Genomic DNA, 23,184 nt, shown 5'->3' on the forward strand with positions numbered 1-23,184 from the left:
GTTCTGAACTCATATTTGGTGCTATGGAAACAAACTTTCCTCCTGATGATAACAAAGGGCCATATTCAAACCTCAAAGCTCATGAGCCTGGCTGGTAAGAACAGAGCCTTCCTTGCCCATGCAAGCTCTCTGCTAAAGACTTTTTTATGTCAAATGATTATTTATAAAAACTATTTTCTTCCCAGGAGAAATTGGAAACTGAAGTTTTTAAAAGTTCTCCAAATATTATTTTGGTTTGTCATAAAAGAAGTACAATAAATGTACCTATGTATTTACTGAGAGTGACTTTGATGTTTAAACCAACCTCATATACTCAAGTCTAGTAAATAATGTTTCAGAACTCCAGAAGAATACCAAAACAGTGTATTTACTTACTTCTAGTTCAGTCCAGCATTACACTGTGGCTACTTAAATACTGATCACTGATAAGCAATGTTCTACAGTTTTTATACCCATATTTAATTTTTTCTTTTTTCAGTAACCATGATGCTACAAGTGATGCCCATATTATTGGTGGTTAATGTGATTTAAAACTTTGGCATTAATACTAAGAAAAGACAATTTTACTATTGCATTAGTAACTTATACAATAATCATTCAATTAAGGCTTTATTGAGATAAAGAAGTTGGAAGGATGCTACATGATACTATAAGATAAATAACAAATATTCTATATCTACCCTACTAGAAACATAGCAGAAATATTTTCAGTTTTTGAAATGCTATTTTAAGATGTAATACATATTAGATAAATATATAAATAATTTGTCCATAAAAGGAATCCAAGTCTAAAAAAAAAAAAAAGTATATCTTATCTCATCCTTATATCTACATCTATCACCAAGGCATAAAAATCCTAAAATAACTACTATTATCTCAGAATTATTTAAAAGGCAGTTTCAGAACAATTACAATATTAAACACTAGTTCCTTATCATTAGGTTTAACTCTTTTTCAATAGAGGAGTTTAGTAAAACAGATTCTGCCAGTATTTTTCGAAAAAAAGACTCCTTCCTTAGTCTATCTCACTGAAACTGTGGCACTCCAATAGTAAACTCTGAAGTTACTCACTCAGCTTGCTAATAACAGGAAGAAGTCCACCCCAAGTGTGTAAATATTCTGCCCTGAAACCATCCAAAGAAAATAAGAGGGTAGGAGGCATTTCAAACCTGGATAATGAGAAAGAAAGAAAAAAAATTGTTTAAAGAAGAAGAAAGAAGACACAGATTCAGTGAAGATTTTCCACTGAGGTTGGTATGTAATCTTAGGTAAACTAACAAGCTCAGCAAACATCCTCATAAAGAATATTTTGTAAGCATCTATATTCACATATATGCTTTTATATTTTATCATATATATCATCAAATAGTACTGATTAAGCACTCATACCATTCTGAGCCACCACACAGAGACCATCATTTATGATTCCTGCTATTCCAAAAGCTAGACCAAAGGCAACTAAAATGTAATCATATTTTCCCAACTTGCAAGAGAATAAATGTTAACAAATAGCATGTTCTAAATTATGTTTCTTGTTTCCACTATTTTTTTTCTGTAAAAGCATTTTCTGATATTGTCTCTACTTGAAACTAGTAGATAGTATCTCATATCACATAAATTATATACAATATTTAGCTTTTAAGTTTACCATATTTAAAAGATATTAATATTTAATAGAGAAGTTGGTGAGGTATTTACTACATTTAAATATATAAACAACAAAGAAATGATCCAAAGCTAGAAATAAACAAACAATGAAGGTACACACACACACACACACACACACACACACACACACACACACACACACACACACAGATTTACATGTGTGGTATGGAAATCCAAAGAGGGAAGCAAAAAAAAAATGTATAATGATATTCCCAACAAAAGAGAATAACTATGGACAACCATTCCATGGCTACAGCAAAACAGGCATGGTTCAGAAATTTTGCAGCTTCTAATGACATCTGATAGACAGACAGTAGGAAAGTCGTATATCATTGGATAACCATGAAAAAACTTTCTACTGAAAGTTTACTCAGTAATTTAAAAATCTGAGCACAAAGATTTACCTTACCTTGCCTTTTCCAACCCTACTGCCTCCCCAGCTTACTCTCATACCCAAACACAAATGGAAAAAGGAGGAAATTTGTGTATAATTTCCACTAACTAGTATTTGTACCAGAGTTCTGTTGGGAGACTGCAGAATCAGCTGCATATAGTCTCAATGGTCCATGTCTGTATAAAATTATTTCTATTCAATCAACAGAAAACATAAAAACAGTTTGCTGGGCCTCCAGGTAAATATACGGGTATAATAATTTCCTGTATAATAAAATGTGTCCTAAATTATGGTCTTCTTGTAAAGAAAGAAGGACTTATATTTTCCACTAACAGAGTCAACATTACAATTGGAAAATAATAGTCAATGTTTAGAAGGAAAAGGAAGATTCAAAATTCATTAAGTGTAAAATTTCCAATATACCTTGGACTTAACAGACATCTTAGGATATATGAGAAGTCCCCTTTGAAAAAAGTCTCTTCTGTTGGAATTTTTTGGGTTTAGTTTTTGCTGCTATTACTGTTGTTTTAAACAGAAAAGAACTCTTCCATCCAACAGAAAACAAAACTACATATTTAAAAAACAAAAATAAATTATATACATAAGTAAGCTAAAATACAGCTTTAAAATGTTTAACAGTCTGGAAAAATCATTATTTTAAAGACACAAAAATATATTTCTGAAGATTAATAATTCAAATTATATGAATTTGAATTCATATATCTTTGTTCAAGTGAAGCAAAGATGATTATGTTTAATACTGTCACCAAATTTCTACCTTCTGAATTCCACACAAATTTTTTTTGATGACCTTGTAAACATAAGGTATTATAAAAATACTCTAAATACAAAAATAACAAGTATAAATTATAAAAATTATGTAACATCTTCTCACAGACATGTTATCCCAAAAATATATAAATGAACCAAAACACACCAAAAAAATAAGAAGAAGCTGTAATTTGCTGTAAGTTCAACTTGAAAAACTTCAAATGAATGTAAAGATCCTTCCTTCCTAAGAAAAAAAACACAAATACTTTCACCCAACACTCATGAATACGAAATATTTATGACCTCTCTTTTTTCCACTAGCTTCCACAGTGGGGAGTCATGCCATAATCATCTCTATACCACCAGTGCCAAAAGAAGGCTTAACTAAAAATAATATTTACTGAAGCAATGAATAATTATTATTTTTATTTGGAAAGAGAAAAAAATGGTACTCCTAAAAAAAATTAGTATCTCAGAATATAATCTTACCCTGCTGGACACTGTGGACCATTAATGCTCTCACATGTTTCTTCTGCCCAACTTTTCTCACCTAAAACATTTTCAAGAAGTACAATGAGTTAAACATACTCAATAGAAACAATGATTGTGATGCCTGTGAGACACATTAGGACAGATTCCAAAAACAAAATATGTTAACAGATACATAGATAATATGGGACGTGATTCTAGGGAAACAAAACAAATAAAGGGAGTTATTCTGTTTCAAAATAAAAGTTAGCTGATATCAGGAATTAAAAAATGAATGTATAATTGCAAGACGAAAACATACTACTGTATTTGGGAGAACTTGAAGGCACCTTTTCCATTTTCAAATTGTTAATATTTTCAGCCAAAATTTACAACCCTCCTTCTATCCACCCAACAAAATCTTATGGTATTAAATCCTTGATGTCTTAGTTCCTCTCATACAGAGCCAGGTTCTGTCAAAGAATTTCAAGGAACCCTGTAACACCTAGACGAGACATCATCATAACATCAGTTTACACAGAATCTTATGCCCTAACTTCACGTCCATTCTCTCAATGCACAGCAGACATCGCCCTCACTTACTATAAAGGAACCTGTTATATAGTCAGCCAGGACCGCAAAAGTGATCTTTCCACAAGTACAGCGTTAAATATGCAGCTAATATCAAAATAACATGAGGGGGTTGTAGCAGAAGAGTGAGTGACTACAGATAAAACAACACTGGCCATGTTAGATAATGGTAATTATTAAGCTGGGTGATGCAAGCTTCATCACATATTCTCTCTATTCAGGTATATATGTTTGAAATTTTCCTTAATACAATGTTTTTTAAATATTTTTTCAGCTAATATGGTGGGTCAATAACTATGACTTCTAATGTAAAAAATACATCTGTGCTAAACCCCGCTAGGACCTAGGAAGATGTAAGCCTGCCTCTGAACCCGGCGAGGGCATGACCTCCTGACCTCGGCACACGGAGCCATGGTTGATGCAGCAGTCGCCCTTGTCCTTGCAGTCATCCGAACAGGAGCAGAGGCTTCGGGACAACCTTTTCTCACCACACCTGAATTTGCTGCAAGTCCATATCCGTTCTAGAAACAAATATCAACATAATACATTTCATGGTCCAAATTCAACATGTCCAAAGTGAATACAGAAATGTCTCTGGAACATGATCCATGAAGAGACAATGGACCATTTTCTAACCCTTAGTCAGTCACAGAAACTGCCACCACAGTGGTCAATCTGAACTGAGAGAAAATATTCAGGCAGTAATTATTATTCACTAAAAAGCCAGAATCTCATCATTTTAAAATGTAAACAAACATAATTCTTATTATACAACTCCCATGTCCATCTTGGCTTCCTCCACCAGTCATTGTCAGAGTTCTCAAAATTTAATCTAAACCTGGCTCGCTCTCATTTAAATGTTATTCCATGTCATACGTAGAGAAGACCAAATCAGACAGAAAATTTCCATAGTCTGATGGTTTTACTTTGAAGTTTAAGTGGACATCTTAAGAACTCTTGCTTTAATAAGCCCATAGAAATATTCATATATTTTAAGCAGCCTTTCTGAACTTAGGTGAAATGCAAATTAGACTACATAGGCTGTCAGCATACATTAAAAACAGGCAGTTTTGCTATCCATAAAACTTTTAACAAGGCAAAATATGTAAATTTTTTCTCTCAGAAAATATAAAGGCCAAATTTTTAAAAATCTCAAATGGGTTAGGTAAATCACATACCTAAAAGATGCAGAACTTTTCTTTGCTCTTTTACCAAGGCCCATGACTCCATCTTTTCCTCTGCATATTTTTACCTGGTTCTATACACGTCTCCTGGTAATCTAGACAGCAGTTTCCAAGGTCAACGCAGGCAACGTCACAGCGACAGTTCCCAAATGTTCTCTCAAAACAGCGACCTTTGCAACTTTTAACTGCAAATATTGAAAGATGTTTCTAATCATTATATAATTACAAAGCAAACATCAATTAATACACCTAAGTTAGTTATAGTCAGGTTCAAATATTGTTTTAGAAAACACAGATGGGGTGGGCAATAAAGTTAACCAAGAATCTTTTCACAAATACATGTAGAAAGTGACACAAACAGAAGGCAGTAACCTTACAGAGTTTGCAATTTTATCTCTTGCCATAGGAAAAAAAGATGACTTTTTTCTTTTATATGTTATAAACCCTACTGGGGGTAATAAAACTTAAATACTTTTGAATAATAAAGAAAAGAAAAATAAGAAGAGCTTGTTCTGAAGATTTTATGCAGAGTTCTCTAAAAAGTGATAATCTATGAATATTTCAGAAAGACAGAGAATACCTGACTTACATCATTCTCAGTCTGGTGTAAAGGAGAAGTAATGTGTTTGTACAGAACATGTTCTGTGGGACCCATCTCCCACCATCACCTAAAACATCCATTGCACCTTCAGATCCAGCCTGCTCCCTTTGAGAAACTTTCCCAAACTCCCAGTCTAGGTCCTTTTTCCTTTTCTTAAGTTTGTATAAAACCTTACCCTTCATCTCAGTCACTTACTTCCATTTGTAACTAGATCATTTGGTTAATATCCCAGTCTCACCCTAGAGCACAAACTTCTTAAGAACAAAGACCACATCTGGAAGTTAGCCAGTACACTGTATCCCTGGTGCCTAGCAAGAGCCTTGACTATAGCTGGTACTAATAAGTTTTTGTTAAATGGATAAATGGCAGATATGGAAGGAAAATACTTTTCATTAGAAACAATTTTACATTGTAACTCTTTACTAGTTACCTAGAATAAGCTAGGTTTTTATTGGATTACTAAAAAATCAGGGTGGTAAGAAAAAAAATCCACTTATAAAATAATGGAAGTCCAAAAGAAAAAAATGAATAATCCTAGCTCTTGACTGCAATGGTCTCCTGAACCAAGAAGTCACTGCCACAGAGTTTAACTCTCATTTAACACCGGGAAACTAGGCAATTTTAAGGAGATGAAATGACAATAATAATTTCTAGGGTCAAAAATATTAACTTTCCTGACCCAAGGGGAAAAAGCTATTATAATAATAGCTATTAATTGGAGCTCACTAATATGTTCCTAGTCATTTAAAAAATAATATGCATTCCATGTTGAGTTTAGATTAAAATTACTGTTTTCAATCATTCGGTTTTATTTTTACATGCCAAACTGAACTCAAGGGGAATTACTTTGTGTCTAAAGGCTACACAGGTGAACACTAAAGTCTATAGCTTTTTAATTTTATTAAACATTGACAGTTTGCTCTGAATAGTTGCTGACTAAATATATAAAATTACATTTCATTCATTTCAACAATAAATGACAGCTTAACAATCACTAAAATTTTTTAAATGACTAATATTACAATTACAGAATAGTTGAACAGAAGGATTTGTTCAATTTTCAAAACCAAATTCCCTAGGAAGACCATCAGTGATTTTAACGGGGAAAAAATAAAAACTACCTCAGAGCCAAAATAATGACTGCTACAGTGTACTGTGATTCAGAGTTTTATTATTCATAGTAATCTTGTCAGTGTTGGCTAGATTTCTGCACTCAATAAAATATATACATATATATATATTAGCTTAAAAATATCACTGTTGCTTTGAAATGTCTGCAATTTTAAAAGACTTAAAAGCATGTAAGGATAAGTTTCTGGTTGCCCAGGGATGCTAACTGGTTACCTAGTAACCTCCAGGGCTAACTCCTTAGGGAGAAAAAGTGTTTGGGAGTCACTGGAGGAAGTCAGGGAGACAGGCTCCAGGAGCACAGCACCAGAACCTGTCAGCCAGCTGCTTGTTTGTGTCTTTGTTCTTTATTTTTTGCTGTTTTGAGGTTTTTCTGTTTGTTTGATTGGTTGGTTGGTTTTTTGGTCATAGCCCCTCTTCATCATTATGGGATGAAGTTCTGCAAGTAAATAAAATAGTATATGGCTAAAATAATAAAAGAGCTTCAAGAAAAAGGCTCAAACCAGCATCAAATTTGCACTATCTATGGAGTACTCAAGGGATTAGGACATAACGCTTATCTCAATCATATTCTGAAAAAGGCTCACTAGTACCCCTACACACACACACACACACACACACACACACACACACACACACACACACACAAAAATTACTGTACTAATTACCTTCTTTGGCACAGCTTGGTTTCAACCCAAATATACAACCAAGGATTGTCGTTAACACACAGACTGACAATACCTGTGGAGAGAGAAAAAAAAAGATGTAGTTTCCAAGCCCTTTTATTTCTTCAAATGTTTTATTTCTTTAAATACTTCTAAACTTGTTGGTGCTGCTCTGTTTCCTGATCTGGTGCTGGTCACATGATGTGTGCACCTTGGAAAAATTCAAACTGCACATTTTTGCTTCAGGTACTTTTCTGTATGTACGTCATACTTCAACAAAGTTTACTTAAATATTAGCAAACAAATCTATGCCTTCCAAGGTTAATGTTGCCAGAAATTTCCCAGTTGATGTAAATGAATCCAGTCCAAAAACTTATAATAATTAAGGTAGGGAGAAAAGAAAACCTAACAATTCTCTACTTGTTAATCCATAAAAGGCAATATGAGAATATCAGATGCCTCTTTTAACAGTTTAATTACACAAACCTAAACACTATTCTCATATTCACTGTGACAGCTTGTGGGAATGAGCAACAGACAGGGTTGGACGACTACATCCCGGACCCAAATGTTACCACAAACTGGGTGTGTAGAGATTTGGAGCAGGTCACTTTAACATTCCAGACATCAATTTACTCACTTATAAAATTAAAGGGCTGGACTCCTTGGATCCCTAAAAATCTTTCCAGCTCTAACATTTTGCAACTTCCTCATTCTCCACTATTCTGGACTTTGACATTTGACTTTAACTAGATCATTTGGTGAATATGGTGTAAGCGATTACACCATATAACTCCCAAGAACAATGACAGAAGTTTATTTATGAGTTAGAAAAAAAAAAAGCAGAATAATCTACAAAATAGTCCTCAATATTTTTCAATGGAATGGAGCGGCATTCTCTGGAATGTCACATTTCAGGACAATTCAATAAAATATTCATTGAGCACCAACTATGTGTAAAGACTATATTATGCATTGAAGGAAAGAATAAGAGACCCCCCAAGGAGCTTCTACTTTTTGGGAAAAGGCAAAAGCAACAGCACAAATGGTTCATATTTGGTAGACTCTAGTTGCAGAGTTCTATAGCTGTTTAAAGAAGAAAGGCTACGGTGGCCGGTGAGAAAGAGATCAGAAAAGACTTCATAGAGGAAGCCTCTGGGCTGGACTCTGAAGAGGGGAAATGATGGCATGATATTGCCAGGCAGAGCTGATGGAAGGGAAGAGAGGGCAGAGCAGAGAAAAGCCGGTATAAGGAAAGGCTTGCAGGAAGGAAGGCATATGGAAGGTGGCAGATGAATGATGAACAGCCTACTTTGGCTGGAACCCAGAATATGAAAAAGGGGAATGGACACAGTACGGAAAGGTGGCGTGGCATTTCCCCAAAGCCAAGATGAAGAGATACTAAAGACAGGAGGGATGGGTGAATGGGACAGGGTGGGTGGTGGGTAGAGGCGTTTTTATGTTTTCTGAACTCATTCCCTCCAATAAAACATACTGAGTATTGACTGTATGCTGATCTGTAGTTTAGGTACTGGGTACTCAGTAATAAAAGAGACATGACCTCTGTCCTCAGCATGCCTACTGTCAAGGGACTGCAGAACTAAAGAGGAAGTGAATGGCAAGTAAACTGAGGAAGCAGGTCTAACTCATTTCAAAAGAAAACGAAGGTAAAGGAAAAAAGAGTGAAAGTACAGTGGGTCTAAAATACAACAGGGTCTAGGTCAGGTTCTTTTTTTAGGAAATCAAAAACCCAAATGTATATATGTCCATTAAAATAAAGAGGCATCAGAAGAAGAGCTTGAACAAATAAGTAAAGAATGGCAAATAGAACAATGTCGTAAGAGTACTAATGGATTCTCCTAAGCCTTTAATGGTGGTGTAAACTAACACAAACTTATGGAAGAGTAATTCTAAAGAATCTATCAAAAACAATAAAAACTCTCTTACTGTCAATTATAAATATATAGGGAAATGAAAAAATAGTAATACTAATCTGTATTTAGTATCCTGTAATTTAAACCATGGAAAATTAAAGTTTTATTTCTTTGTAATAAACCTATCAAGAATAGTTTGAACAGTGTTTTATCCACTTCTCACAATACAGAGTGAGAATCTTTTATATGCCTTGGCAAATTGTCACATTCCTTTCTAAGTTTAGATAAGTTTCCAACGTTTTAACCTTTGTACTTTTAATATCATGAAATAGCTCCAAAAATTCCATTAATATGAACCTTTGTATCACTGTCGCTTCCTCTGGGACATCTTCATCCTTTCCATCACAACCATGCTTCTCATGTCAATAAATTCGCTGTCACTACGTTCCTTTGGCTGCATATGTAGAGTCTGTTGAACAGCGGCAGTGTTAGCCTACCCACAGTCAGCTATCTCTTCCGTAACCCCAACCACATTTGATCTGAATTTCATTTCCAGCATTATCACTTTTCTTTTCTTTTTTTTTTTTTTTTGTGGTGTGTGGGCCTCTCTGCTGTGGCCTCTCCCGTTGCGGAGCACAGGCTCCGGACGCGCAGGCTCAGCGGCCATGGCTCACGGGCCCAGCCACTCCGCGGCATGTGGGATCTTCCCGGACCGGGGCACGAACCTGTGTCCCCCGCATCGGCAGGCAGACTCTCAACCACTGCGCCACCAGGGAAGCCCATCACTTTTCTTTTTTTAACTGCACTTTATCAGCCAATTCCCTCTTTCAATTACTCATTTCTATAAAATGTGATGTAGGTCTACCACTGGCAGATAAAAAAGCCACACAAGTACTTGTTTTTCTGTCTGTGCTGAACTGACCAACAGATGCATAGTAACCAATCACTGACACACTTTAAAAGAAGTGACATTGGTCACTGACCATGATATGCATCTGCTATTTGCATAGTGTTTTGTGGACTGAAAAAGCTAGTAGCAAAGATTGTACTTTGCAATTACTCATGGTCAATAAATCTTAGTTACTGAAATTTGAACCATGTTGTTGGGAGACTGGTGTTATTTAATTAAACTGTGGGAACTGAAATTGTACATGTCAGAGAACCATGCAAAGCTAGCACTGCCTGTACTCTCATAAGTGGGCAGTAATATAGTATGTAACATAATAATATATATATCCAAGGATGTTTAATTCAGAACTGTTTGTATTTGAAAAAAAAAAAACCAGAAACAACCTAAGTTCATTATAAGAAACTGGTTTAAACAGTCAGGTTAATCATACAATAAAATACTCTCAGGGGATTAGCCTCAGAGATAGGTGGGTGAGAAGAAGGCTTAAAGATACAAAAACCAAAAAAAGCTGAGGGGTAGCCATAGGAAGTTGGAAGCAGCCCTTCAATCCTTCTCTGTAAGTAAGAAGCATCCGTGGAGAGTGAGGAAGCCAAGGTGGGGCTCTGAAGTGATGAAGGGGGCTTAGGAGACCTCACGTGAAGGATGGCAGCAAATCAGTAGGGACAACAGAGATGGAGTCAATAATGGAAGAGTGAACAGACCCTCCAGCTCTGGGGGCCCAGCTTAACTGAGATTATGAATTGTTTGTAATAAGACCCAGAGGCCTGGAATTCCAGGAGTGGGAGTGGGGGAGTGGGGTAAAAAGATAACATGGCATGGGGAGATAGGAAGGGAGGGGAAACAGAAAAGGGAACAAGAGAGTCAAGGTGTGACTGCAACAGCTGAACAGGGAGGGTTAGGACCATGTGAACATGGGTATTTGCCTGGAGAACCGTGAGAAGTGAAGGATCGAGCGAATGAAGGAGTGGGAATGAGGGAGGGAGTGAGGAAGGAAGAAGAACAGAAGTTATGGACTCTGAAGAGAATTTCAGAGTCTGAGTTCTCAGAAGTGGGACGATTTGGAGTGGAGGTGAACCCAAAAGTACAAACCTGAAATTGGCATAAGGTACTTGCTGGAAGTAAGAAGACGAAAAAGTTCTACTACTTTTACTAGTAATCGGAGTTAACCTTTTGACAATGAATGAAAATCATGATAAGAGAAGTTATTTATATTCTCAAATTTATTGACTTACAATACATATTCCCTCACTGCTGAAGAAATTCAGTCATGAAGATGTATTACCAATAACCTTACTGTTCTAACTAAATATAAAACAAAACTTGTGAACAGTTCTGCTACAAATAAGTCTCATCTTGAAAAAAACTATGAAAAGATTTAGTGGTAAGCAAGCATTTAAATTGCAACCATGAGTTTAAAGCATACATGATATATGAAAATCTTTGCCCTCTTGTTAAGCTACAGAAGAGGCATGCTGATTTTTTTAATCACCTTTGTTACTAAAATATATTATTTAGATTTACCTTTTAGATAATGCATAGCATGAAACTGAAACTGAAGTATGACCATAGAAACAATCATTTCACCTCTGTAAAAGATGAAATTTAGGGCTTCCCTGGTGGCACAGTGGTTGAGAGTCCGCCTGCCGATGCAGGGGACACGGGTTCGTGCCCCGGTCCGGGAGGATCCCACATGCCGCGGAGCGGCTGGGCCCGTGGGCCATGGCCGCTGAGCCTGCGCGTCCGGAGCCTGTGCTCCGCAGCGGGAGAGGCCACAGCGGTGAGAGGCCCACGTACCGCAAAAAAAAAAAAAAAAAAAAAAAAAAAGATGAAATTTAAATTACCTACTACTTTGTTACACAACACCCAATCAGAATAGTTTTTAGTAGGAAATTTCTCTCCAACGATTATCAGAGCTGTGAAATCTAATTCAATTTGAATTTTATTCTCAAAGTAGTTTAATCCAACAATGTCAAAATCCACCATCCTTTCATATCTCTATAACAATTTAGGTAGTTTTCAAGTTTTGATATTTTCTTAGAAGCTATAGACAAAATATTTTATCTTAGAAAACATGAAGCTTGGAGACATATAAGCAAAAGTAAAGTTGTTGGAATGTTTTGCCTCTATGTTAGAACAATATTTATTTGGAGTTTCCTGCTTGTGTAGTTAGAGTCCCTGAATCATTTCTTGGACATTTAGTGAACCAAAACAGATATAAAGAAATCACTCAATTTTTTTTCTCACAAATTCCCTCAAACACAGTGGCGTTAACATAATGAGTATCATTCTTTCTTTATCAAGTATTCATACAAATGTGTCTACTGGCCTTTGCTAAAGGCCAGAGATGCAAATGAAAGCAATTCCTCCCCTGACAGAGAAAGCATGTGGACATTAAAATGAATGATTACAATGGAACTGGAAAAGAGCTACAGTTGAAATATGTAAAAAATGTTAACATGCTACCAGCACAGTGGAGAGAAGAAAAGGAGAGAATGGTTACAAAACGCTTCACAAAGAGAAAGGGGGGAAAAAAGGAATTTCCCCTTCAATCAATAAACAAATGTTGGAGTGCCTGCAATATGCACTGGACTTCGATTCTGTGGAGAAGCACAAAATTAAAACAAAAAGAATTTGTGGTGAAATCCCTAATCTGAGTTGATAATCTACTCAGGGCAACAACTCTAGAATTTGTTGATGATAAAGACATGAGACAGTGAGAAGTAACCTAAGAATTAAACTACATAGTGACAATGTGTCACCCATGCACCCATGCATAGGTACAGAAACTATTTTTTAACTGTACAGGCTAGCTGTGTTTTATCAACAAGACGCCACAAAGGCCCGCGGCAAAACCAGACTGAACCAGCTAGATCCAAGATGGCAGACGAAGTAGGCTAATGGTCACCATTTTCCTTGAGTTGATTTATCTCTGTGTTTCCATGTCAACCCCTGAGAGCTGAAGGACACTTGCCCTGATTTATCTCTGTGTTTGTTTCAAAAGTACCTGGTGTTGGGCCGATGGTTTGCAGCTCTACTGGGAGAGATACATGCTTTGAGAGATACACAGTGGTCAACCGCTCAGAACCCGGCCCTGACTTGACCACAGGACCGCATCTGTGCAGATGAAACCTGGAGGAGTCCAAGAGTTACCTTTGCTTCATCACCATGCTAAGATCTTTGCCCAATGGGGGGATTGGTACTCTGCTCGCACAACTGGTGTTGTGTGCAAAGGAGTGTGGAAGACCGTGCATGCCCAGGCTGGAAATCTCCACCCCTTTCCTAGTGCCCTGATGACCTGTCTGCCTCCTGACCCTTAAGATTCCCTTACTTCCCTCCCTTAGAGGAGATGGTGCCTTTAGAGCATGAGCTCCCCTTCTCCATTCTCTGGCCATTGAATAAAAGCCTGTCTTGCTTGCACCAAACTCAGTTTCGTTATTGGCAGCGTGAACCTGAGCGCGGGAAAGAACTCCCTGATCCAGCCAGGGGGCCTCAGTTCAGCTAGCGCCCCAAGAGAGGGGCCTGGTGTCTAATTCAGTAACAAATCTATGCAATGGTGCTTTGTGCAAAGCCAGGGAAGTATAGAAAATAACACCAGTCTGGGAAAGAGAGAATAACAGTGATTACAGTAGTAGCCATCACTTCTACAGAACAACAGCAACTATCCCTTCTGTAGTACTTCCTATGTGCTGGGCACTTTCTAAGAGTTTTCTATCAAATCATTTAATCCTCACAATAACACTGTGACACAGATTATTGTATTTACCCAGTTTAAGGAAGTTTAGCCAGTTTAGCTGCAGAGAGGTTAGCAACTTGCCAAGGATCACAGAGTTGATAAGCGACATGGGCAAGATTAGGACTTAAGCAGTCAGATTGTAAAGGGAGTGGGGCAGGAGCGAGGGACACGGGAGTGGCTGAAAGGTGGCTGTGGCCTTTGGGGCAGTCAGTGTGGAGCTGCTGCGGATTTAAACATGAAAGTGACATGACTGGATTTATAAATTCTAGAAAGATCCTTTGGTGACACTGTGAAAGGCTGTGCCGTAAGCCACTCACCTGCCTGTCTTCTCTCAGGAGATGCTCTGTCCTCCTCTGGGTCTTTCCAATTACTGCAGCCCTGACCATGCTCTGGGAGATTTGTTTATCTGTCTGTCTTTGACTGGACTGTGAGCTCCAGGGAGGTGTGGATTTATTGACTCATCTCTGTATTTTCTAGGTCTAGCAGAGTGCCTAGCGCATAGACATTCAAAAATAACTGTTGGCCTGAAAAATCAGTAAACTGATTTAATTAAACAACTTGGGGGAAAACTATAAATCTCCCCCTTTTCTTCACCTGAGTTGACAAAGTCCATCAGTTTGTTAAGTGCCTTTATATAAAGGGTGCCTATAATAAATATAGGGGAAAAGCATTTTTTAGGAAATGGACAACTGCAGGATTTGGTATTCAAATGTGACAGATGCCTCTCCAATCTGAAGATGAATTAGCTGACCACATGGCCTATCAGTCAGTCCTCTGACCTTTTACTCAAGCAGCATGCTGTCTGGAAACGACTCTGTGGGAACTCAGACCTATGCATTGCTGGAGTCTTCGGGGGATTTCCTTTCCTAGAGGATAAGGATTAGATCCTAATGCAACGAGCCCAGTGCCAAGAAACTCCCACCGGCGGCTCAGAGGGATGTCACGCTCAAAGATAATGTCTTGTTTTTGAAGAACTTTGAAGTGTTACAAAGTTCAGTGTAGAAGTTAGAACAATTGCTTGAGTGTATTGAGAAGTTTTTTAAAGACAAGGTTCTAACTTTTGCTTGGCCTCTTATATACTTAGTATCGTTTTAGTTACATTTGACTTAACTGAAGATTCTCCCAAACGGCAGTGAAATTTTATGTGAAGCAATTTATATAACTGGTCAAATGCAAAGGGGGAAGGAGATACTACGCACTGGACGAGCACATCACTTAGAGGCAAACCTCACGCTCAACCTCTCCGTGAAACCTGAACACGCTGAAGAAGTTGACATCTACCTGACAGAAAGGGGTTCTGTTTCAAAATGGTGAGGGTTCAAATCCCACCTCTGTTCATTCCTTTTTTTCAGCATTCAACAAATATTTCCTGAGAGGCTACCACGTGTTAAGAAGAGTCTCGTGGGCTTCCCTGGTGGCGCAGTGGTTGGGAGTCCGCCTGCCGATGCAGGGGTCATGGGTTCGTGCCCCGGTCCGGGAGGATCCCGCATGCCGTGGAGCGGCTGGGCCCGTGAGCCATGGCCGCTGGGACTGCGCGTCCGGAGCCTGTGCTCCGCGACGGGAGAGGCCACAGCAGTGAGAGGCCCACGTACCAAAAAAAAAAAAAAAAGAAGAGTCTCGTGCTGGGTATACACCAGGAAATGGAAACATTTCAGTGTTTTCATGGAGCTTACCTTCTTGTGACTTATAGACAACCACCAACTATGTGACTTAGAAATGTTTCATATCCTTGCTAAACATTATTTTTTATCTATGAAGTGGTGATAATACACACCTCAAAAAATTGGCACAAGCCTTGGACATAATTTACAGAAAGTACCCAGATTGGTGACTGGGGCACTGAGGTACTCCATAAATGACAGTTCCTACTAAGAATATCCAACTCACTTAGAGCACTGAGACATTACAGATTCTTCCACAGGAACAATATAACCTTATCAATGTTTAATCAAACTTCAGGGCATTCTTTCTTATTTGCTGTTAAAAGAAATGCCATAAACTAGTATACTAATATTTCCCTTTTTCTTGGGGGGGTGGTTAATTCTGCAGTAATCTGTTTAACAGTGGTTGAAGACCATGCACTGGTAAAGAAAATATGTCAAAAAGGTGTAATAGAGAAGAAAAGCAAATTATTATTTTGCAGGGAATGGCTGTACTGGTAACTTCAGTTGTACCTATACAGCAGCTCTCCAACCCATGCCACTGAAAAAGGGATCCGTGTAAACACCAATTTGTGTATTAGAGATTACTACAGATTCATATCTGCACACTTAACAAAGATTAGCTGTGGATTGATCCAAGCACTGTGCATATAAAAATCTCTAGAAAAAGTCTGAAACAAACACCTTAAAGTATACATACTTCTCAAAAACTACACTTCCTACACTTCATCCTAAGGCAAAAAAATTATGTACAAATATTTAGATACAAATATATACATGCAGTACTATTTATAATAAAAATAGACATATGTACAATGTCTAATAATAGGAAAATGGCTAAAGAAAATATGGACTATGTATATGAGTATTATACAGCCATTAACAGTTATGATTTAGAAGAATATTTAATGACCTGGGGAAAGACACCGTTGAGTATGAACTGCAAACTATAAAACAGAATAGGCAATATGGTGCTAATTTTATGTTATACATAATACATAGCTTACAAATAGTCTTATCTCTGGCTGATGGGCTCACAGTGATTCTTGGTACTTACCCTTATTTTCCAGTTTCCACAATGAACCCATATACTTTTAGAATCAGTATACTGGAGAACCCAGGGGGCTAGCATGGATACTAGTGACCCAGAGTAAAGTTTACCTCATTCTGGCATTTTAGTGATCTTCAGCATAACAAGAAGTCCTCCCTGCCCACTTACTCTAAGCAAACTCTAATCAACAAATTCTGCCTCCATTTAACCTACCTAATCCCTCATTCTTAAATATCAATGAATCACCATGATTCACCAGTCATTTGAGGTAAGCCTACAATATGAGATCAACAAAAAGGAAAGGTCTAAGATCAACACAAAGGAAAAACAGGAAGGAGAAGAGAGAAAAACATTTAAAACAAACCCATCTAAATAGTATTCTCAATAGGATTCAAGAAGTTACATACAAATCTTGAAATCAAAAGGCTCATACTACTAATATCAAGTAACCAGAATAATAGATCAAAGGCTCATACTTATTCACATCACTATAAAATACCAGAACACTAACAATAAAAAGATCTTCAAGTGAAAGGCTATGCCAACTTCACTTCACAATAAGCAGTAAAGAAGTATAAGATCAGAGTTAGTTTTTCCTTGAAGGACAGAACTAACTGTGGAAGCTCTCTGGGCCTAGAAAGGTCTGTGCAAGAAGTTTATTGACTTCTGGTTCAATCTCTTCATTGATTATAGAATTACTTAGATTCTCTCATTTTTCTTGACTCAGTTTTTCTTGGAATTTTTCACTTCATCTGCATTTTCAACTACATTGGTACAAAGTGATTTACAATAATCACTTGTTATTTTTTCAGTGTCTGTAGCACTGAATTTGTGTTCCTTTTTTTCATTCCTGATGTAATTTGTGCCTTCTCTCTTTTTCGGGGTAATCAGGCTCACCATGGGGGATCATACCTTTTCAAAGAATCTGCTTTTTACTTTGTCAGTCTCTTTTTTATTTTACTGATTTCTGGTCTTATCTTTATTTTTTTTCTTTCCTTCCATATCCCAGGTCTAATCTTCTGGGTTTTCTTTTATTAAGTTGTTGATATGGACGCTTAGGTTTTAGCTTTTTCAGACTTTATTCTCTTTTAATATTACTTTTATTCTAACTTTTAAACCCCTAAGACATTGTTGTTTTATAAGTACATTTAGGTTTACCCAAATATTTACAAGTTTATGCATTTTAATGCATTTTTTCCTTTACACTTTTCATCTGGAAACATCTGGAATCAGTTTCCTTCTACATAAAGAAATCTTTATAAATTTTCCTCATGGCAGATTCTGTCAGTGTTTGTTAGTATATACATGTCTTTATTTTACTCTCGTTCTTGAACGGTATTTCTGCAGGGGATACAATTCCAGTCCGGCAATTGTTTTCTTTCGGCACAGTGAAGATCTCATTATACTATGAGAATTCAGCTGTCAGTCCGTCACACTTGAAGAAAATTTGCCATTTTTCTCCTATGCCTCCAATGATTTTATTTTTACCTTTGTATTCTGCAATGTTATTCTGTTGTTTTTTGACATATATTTCTTTTATTTATTCTGCTTACGATTCAATGAGCTACTTGAATCTAAGGACTGATGTCTTTCATCAGTTCTAGAAAATTGTCATCTCTTCAAATAGTGTCCAAAATAAAAGGTAAAAGGGATAATACTATCAGTAATCAGGAAACCTAGACAGTTTTTTAAAGAACCAAATAAAATTTTTAGAAATAAAATGAAAAATAAAATGAACAAAATTAATTAAGGGATTAGGCTTCACATCAGAAGAGAGATGTAGAGTAGTGGAAGACAGAATTTGTGAGCTGAAAAATAGATCGGAAGACATCATCTAGCATGTATCACAAAGAAAGGTCACAAGAAATTATCCTTCTAATTCAATTCACTATTATTTCTTCCATATTTTCTTTAAAAAGGACAAGAATTTTATAATCTGTGTCTGATAATGCTACCATCTGAAGCCACTGTTTGTTTGCTTCTGCTGTGTGATACTTCTGCTGGGTTTTGCTCATGTTGCCATTTTCCTTTGTGTGCTTAGTTGTTTTTAACTGTGTTCTGTTCATCGATGTTAAAAATTTTCAGGATTCTTTGACGCTGAGGATGATGGTGTTTTCCTCCAAAAAGGATTTATGTTTTGCTTCTGCCAAAAACATTGGGGAAATTTCAAGTTTGAGAGCACCTTCACAACTTGAGGTAGATAAAGTGAGATCAGCTTGCATATATCTTTATATATGGAGGATACGCCATAAATTACACAATACCTATGTCCTCCACAGGATGTTCCAACTTCATACAACATATTACATATATAAGATAATTCACTTATAATATAATACATAGCTTATAAGGTATATAAGCGTGCACAATTTCTTCATAAAATGAAATTATGACTTCAAAACCATATCTCAATTTCTGATTTCTGATAGTTTCCAAAAATACATATTTTATATCTCTGTCTCTCTGGCCCATGCTCAACCTCTTCAATTTCAATTTAAGAAATATTAGTCCCTGCCAGTACTATTCCAGGAAATATCTCATACGACAACTGTATTAAGCTGAACGTCCTTTACCCTCACAATTACATCAGCATTGGCAATTAAGAAAATAATGATAATATTTATTCTCTTATTGACAGGTCTCAATTAGGAGTCACAGAAATCATTATCACAATACCAGCTTATGACTAGCATAGGTTGAAGATTACAATGACAGAGGGAAGAAGAGGTGCTAAAATAAAAGTGTAATGGGGCAGTCATTTTATGAAGTTTCAAGCAATAACTAGCAATTTCTTAAACTATAATACACACACACACACACACACACACACACACACAAAGAATGACAACAAAACCCCAAAAACATCCAGGGTCTTGGTGATCAAGGCCATTTATCAAACCACTGCTTATAAGAGTAACTAGAAGGACCACTCACAAGGCTAATGACAACATAACGGAGAGGAACACCATGGTGGGTTCCTTTGACTCTGGACAGATCCATACATGTGGGGAAGAACGTGTCACTACCTGCGCAAGCCCAGCTGCTAAAGCACTTCTAGGACCTCTGTATGAGTTATAAGCAAGCTAAGATCACAAGCCGTAGCACTCCCCCTCAGAGAGACTCTTACTTCTACGGATAGAAGGAACCTCTGCTCTGAGGATACTATATTTTCCACAAACTTTATAAAAGGGAAAATATTACCTTTAAAATGAGAGATGCTAAGACAGGAGTCCACAAAAACAAGCTTCAAAGACGTATCACAGAAAATTTGGTTGACTTTCTAAGAATTCATCATTGACACAATTTTTTACAATAATGATTAACAGAATTGCTGGATGTATACCATCATTTCCAACAGTACTTCTTCCAATTTATGGCAGAAATATTGCCATGAAATCTGGCACATTTCTTAAGATACAAACTACTTCTCATATTTAGTGAATGGGGGAAATCAGTAGCAGGCTGAGTTTAATAGACTTTACCAAAGTGAATTCTAGTCATGAGTAAAAAGAAATATATTCACATTGAGAAACTACACACTCTTCCTTGGTATTCTTTTTTCTCATATCCTTTTAAAAAAGAACACAGGAGAAATAAACTTAGAAGGCAGTAGAGCAGTTTTATGAGGTACAAAATATCATTAAATTAATATTTAAATATTTAATGTAATATTTATATTATTATTATTTTTAACACTGGCTCTTAAAGGCTCCCCCCATCTGTCACTCAGCAGCTCTGAGCTTTTAACTCTTTCCTAAGTGAGAAAGAAAGATAATGGCAGACATATTTTTTACCATTCAGATATGACACTATGTACATGAAAGATAGAGAAGATAATGCCCTCAATCAAACATAAATCTGTTAGGAGTCGCTGATAATAGAAAGTGCAGTTCAAAACAATTATCTTGAATAAGCACAGTGCTGTACACACTTGGTTGAACCAGTCTCCCGGGCAAATAAAACTATGAGGGTCTTGTCTAAACTCTAATAGTCCAGAGAAGGGTTTTGGCACTTCTAATATTCAAGCAAATAGTCATGTCATCATTTCCCTAATTTTCAATGAATTATCCTGGTAAAATAAGCATTTGAAGAAAAGTCTCAAAGAAAGCTCAAATTAGTGGCCCATGGGAGCTAGTAATGATAATTGGAAAATATTTTTTTAGGAGAACAGGTTAAAATGGAATATCAAATTAAAACTCTAGCTTAAGAAAACAGAAACAATGTTAGAACTTTACCATAAACTGTAAGTAAATTATTTAAATTCTATCCATTTTTCATTAAAAATATAAGTCTGGCAAAATTGTAGCCCTAATCTCAAAGAGACCAATAACTCTCATGCCTTTATATCCAAATTAAGATGTGACTTACTTCTGGAGCTTTGTGATACTGAGAAAAGCACGTTATCTACAGCCCCTTTATTGGGTTGGACTGGGTATTTTCTCTTCTCCCTAATAAATCTAAAATATCTATGAATCTACTTTCCCCTGACATTTGATCTTACCTTTATTTGGATCACCCCTAGCCCCACATTCCTCTCTTAAGGAATATTACCCCAAATATATACATGTATTAAGATTTCTTGTTGAACACAGGCCATTGGAATAAACTATTAGGCCTGTCATGAGAAGTACCTGAAACACTAGCCTGCAAGCCTTACTTTCCCAGGTGAAGCAGAAAGGGGGTCAGAAACTCACCTGAGCCATATCCTCAGTATCAGAACTTTTCCTGGGGACCCTGCAAGGCCTCCAGAGAACTGCTTTATCTAGGCCAGTAATTCTCCTTTCCTATAGTGTTCATTTTTTCCCCCCAGTTTTATTAAGAAATAATTAACATATATCACTGTATAAGTTTCAGGCGCACAGTATGATGGTTTGATTTAAATATATAGTGAAATGATTACCACAACAGGCTCAGCTAACATTCATCATCTCATACAGGTACAATAAAAAGAAAAACATGATCATTTATTTTTGTTGCCAAAAGTACCAAACATTTTCAAAGAAAAAAACATCCAGTACTTATAACTTCTGCTTGAGTGAGCAAATCACTTCTCCCAGATCGCAGTGACTGCTTTCACAGACATTTCGCTCTGAAGACTTTCCTTCAGACTTTTCCCTCTGTTTCCCTCTGAAGTTAAAGGTCAAAGGATAAAAGTCCATTTGGTAGTTTAAAGTAATGGTCTCTGCAGAGATTCAGCTCTGATGGCAAGCTTCCTTCCATGACTCCCACACCCTCACTGAATCTTGAGATGCAAGCACCTAATCAACAAGATCAGTAACAGCAAACACCTCAACACAAAGCAGGATCCTCTTAAAAAGCTGGTGGGTAACTCCTCAGATATAGCCTCCTGCCCCTAGAATTTCTATTTACATCCACCAATGGGTAATGCCCACAAGGGATCACAGAATTATTAAATACCAACACTGTTCTTAGTCTGATGGCTTATTTAACCGTCTTCTGTCTTCAACAGGACTGTTAGTATTGAAAAATACATTTTTGTGGCCTCTCTTTATCTAATCTTCAGAATTACCTTAGCTTTTTAAGAAAAGCAATCTATTGAGAAAAGAGATCTTGAGGGACGTATATAGTAAACTGGATTTCTCTCTCTTGCCTTACAACAAAATAACATCTGAAATAAATATTTAAAGGTATAACATGAAATCACTAGAAGAAAATATAGGCAAATATTTTTATTTTTTTAGGGTGATAAACACCTTTACAAGCATGGCACAAAATCCAAAAATTATAATGGAAAAGCTGATATATTTGATTTCATAAAAATTAGGAATTTCTGTAAAAATTCCAAAAACAAAGAACCCCTAACACAAGAAAAATCAGGGTGGGAGAAACTAAGGTAAAACTTTCCAACATATGACAAAAAGTTAATTTCCATGATAGATTATGAGTGTATAAAAGTTAAGTAGAAAAAGATAACTCACAATTTTAAAATACCAAAAGTAATAAACCAGACATTTCAGGAAATAAAACAGCTAATAAAAATATGTCATATGCCTTCATTAAAAATCAAAGAAGTATAAATCAAAGAGTCCCTTTTTTACCCAATGAAATTGACAAATGTTAAAAAGATTGATAATTACAAGTGCTGGCAAGGATATAAGGAGAGACAGGCACCTTCACACTGTCTTCATAGAAGCATAAGTGTCTTTCTCAAAGGTCATTTAGATGAATCTATCTAAATTCAAAATGTACATATCCTCCACTCTTGCAATTCCAAATCTCTTATCTGATAGAAAGGTTCACATAAGCAGATGAGGATATGCATAGAGATAGTTATTTATTGCAGCATTATTTGTAATACCAAAGACACGCAAATAACCTAAATTTCTGTTAATAAACAACTGAGTTAATATAATGCATTATGGTAAACGCAAACAATATAAAATACTATCCAATTACTTTAAAATTATGTAAATCCATACTGAAATACTTACTCTTAAAGCCTTCAGCCCCCTTGCTGGCAGTCT

The 23,184-nt window shown here is 36.5% G+C and overlaps 1 protein-coding gene across 2 annotated transcripts in view; it reads right to left on the minus strand.

The window, feature by feature from the left end:
- ENPP1 (ectonucleotide pyrophosphatase/phosphodiesterase 1) overlaps positions 1-23,184 on the minus strand; it is a 65,956-nt gene that overhangs the window by 25,256 nt on the left and 17,516 nt on the right. For both annotated transcript variants that reach the window (XR_009543753.1, XM_060167336.1), the window contains exons 2-6: positions 7,474-7,546; positions 5,145-5,261; positions 4,288-4,413; positions 3,323-3,383; positions 1,072-1,169 (exon numbers count right to left, since the gene is read on the minus strand). Coding sequence is in view for 1 of the 2 variants with exons in the window: in XM_060167336.1 (XP_060023319.1) it covers positions 1,072-1,169; positions 3,323-3,383; positions 4,288-4,413; positions 5,145-5,261; positions 7,474-7,546 (475 nt within the window). In the remaining variant the exon portion in view is untranslated. The remainder of the gene's footprint in view (positions 1-1,071; positions 1,170-3,322; positions 3,384-4,287; positions 4,414-5,144; positions 5,262-7,473; positions 7,547-23,184) is intronic.

The sequence above is a fragment of the Lagenorhynchus albirostris genome, chromosome 12 (genome assembly GCF_949774975.1).
Source record: "Lagenorhynchus albirostris chromosome 12, mLagAlb1.1, whole genome shotgun sequence".
Lineage (NCBI taxonomy): Eukaryota > Metazoa > Chordata > Mammalia > Artiodactyla > Delphinidae > Lagenorhynchus > Lagenorhynchus albirostris.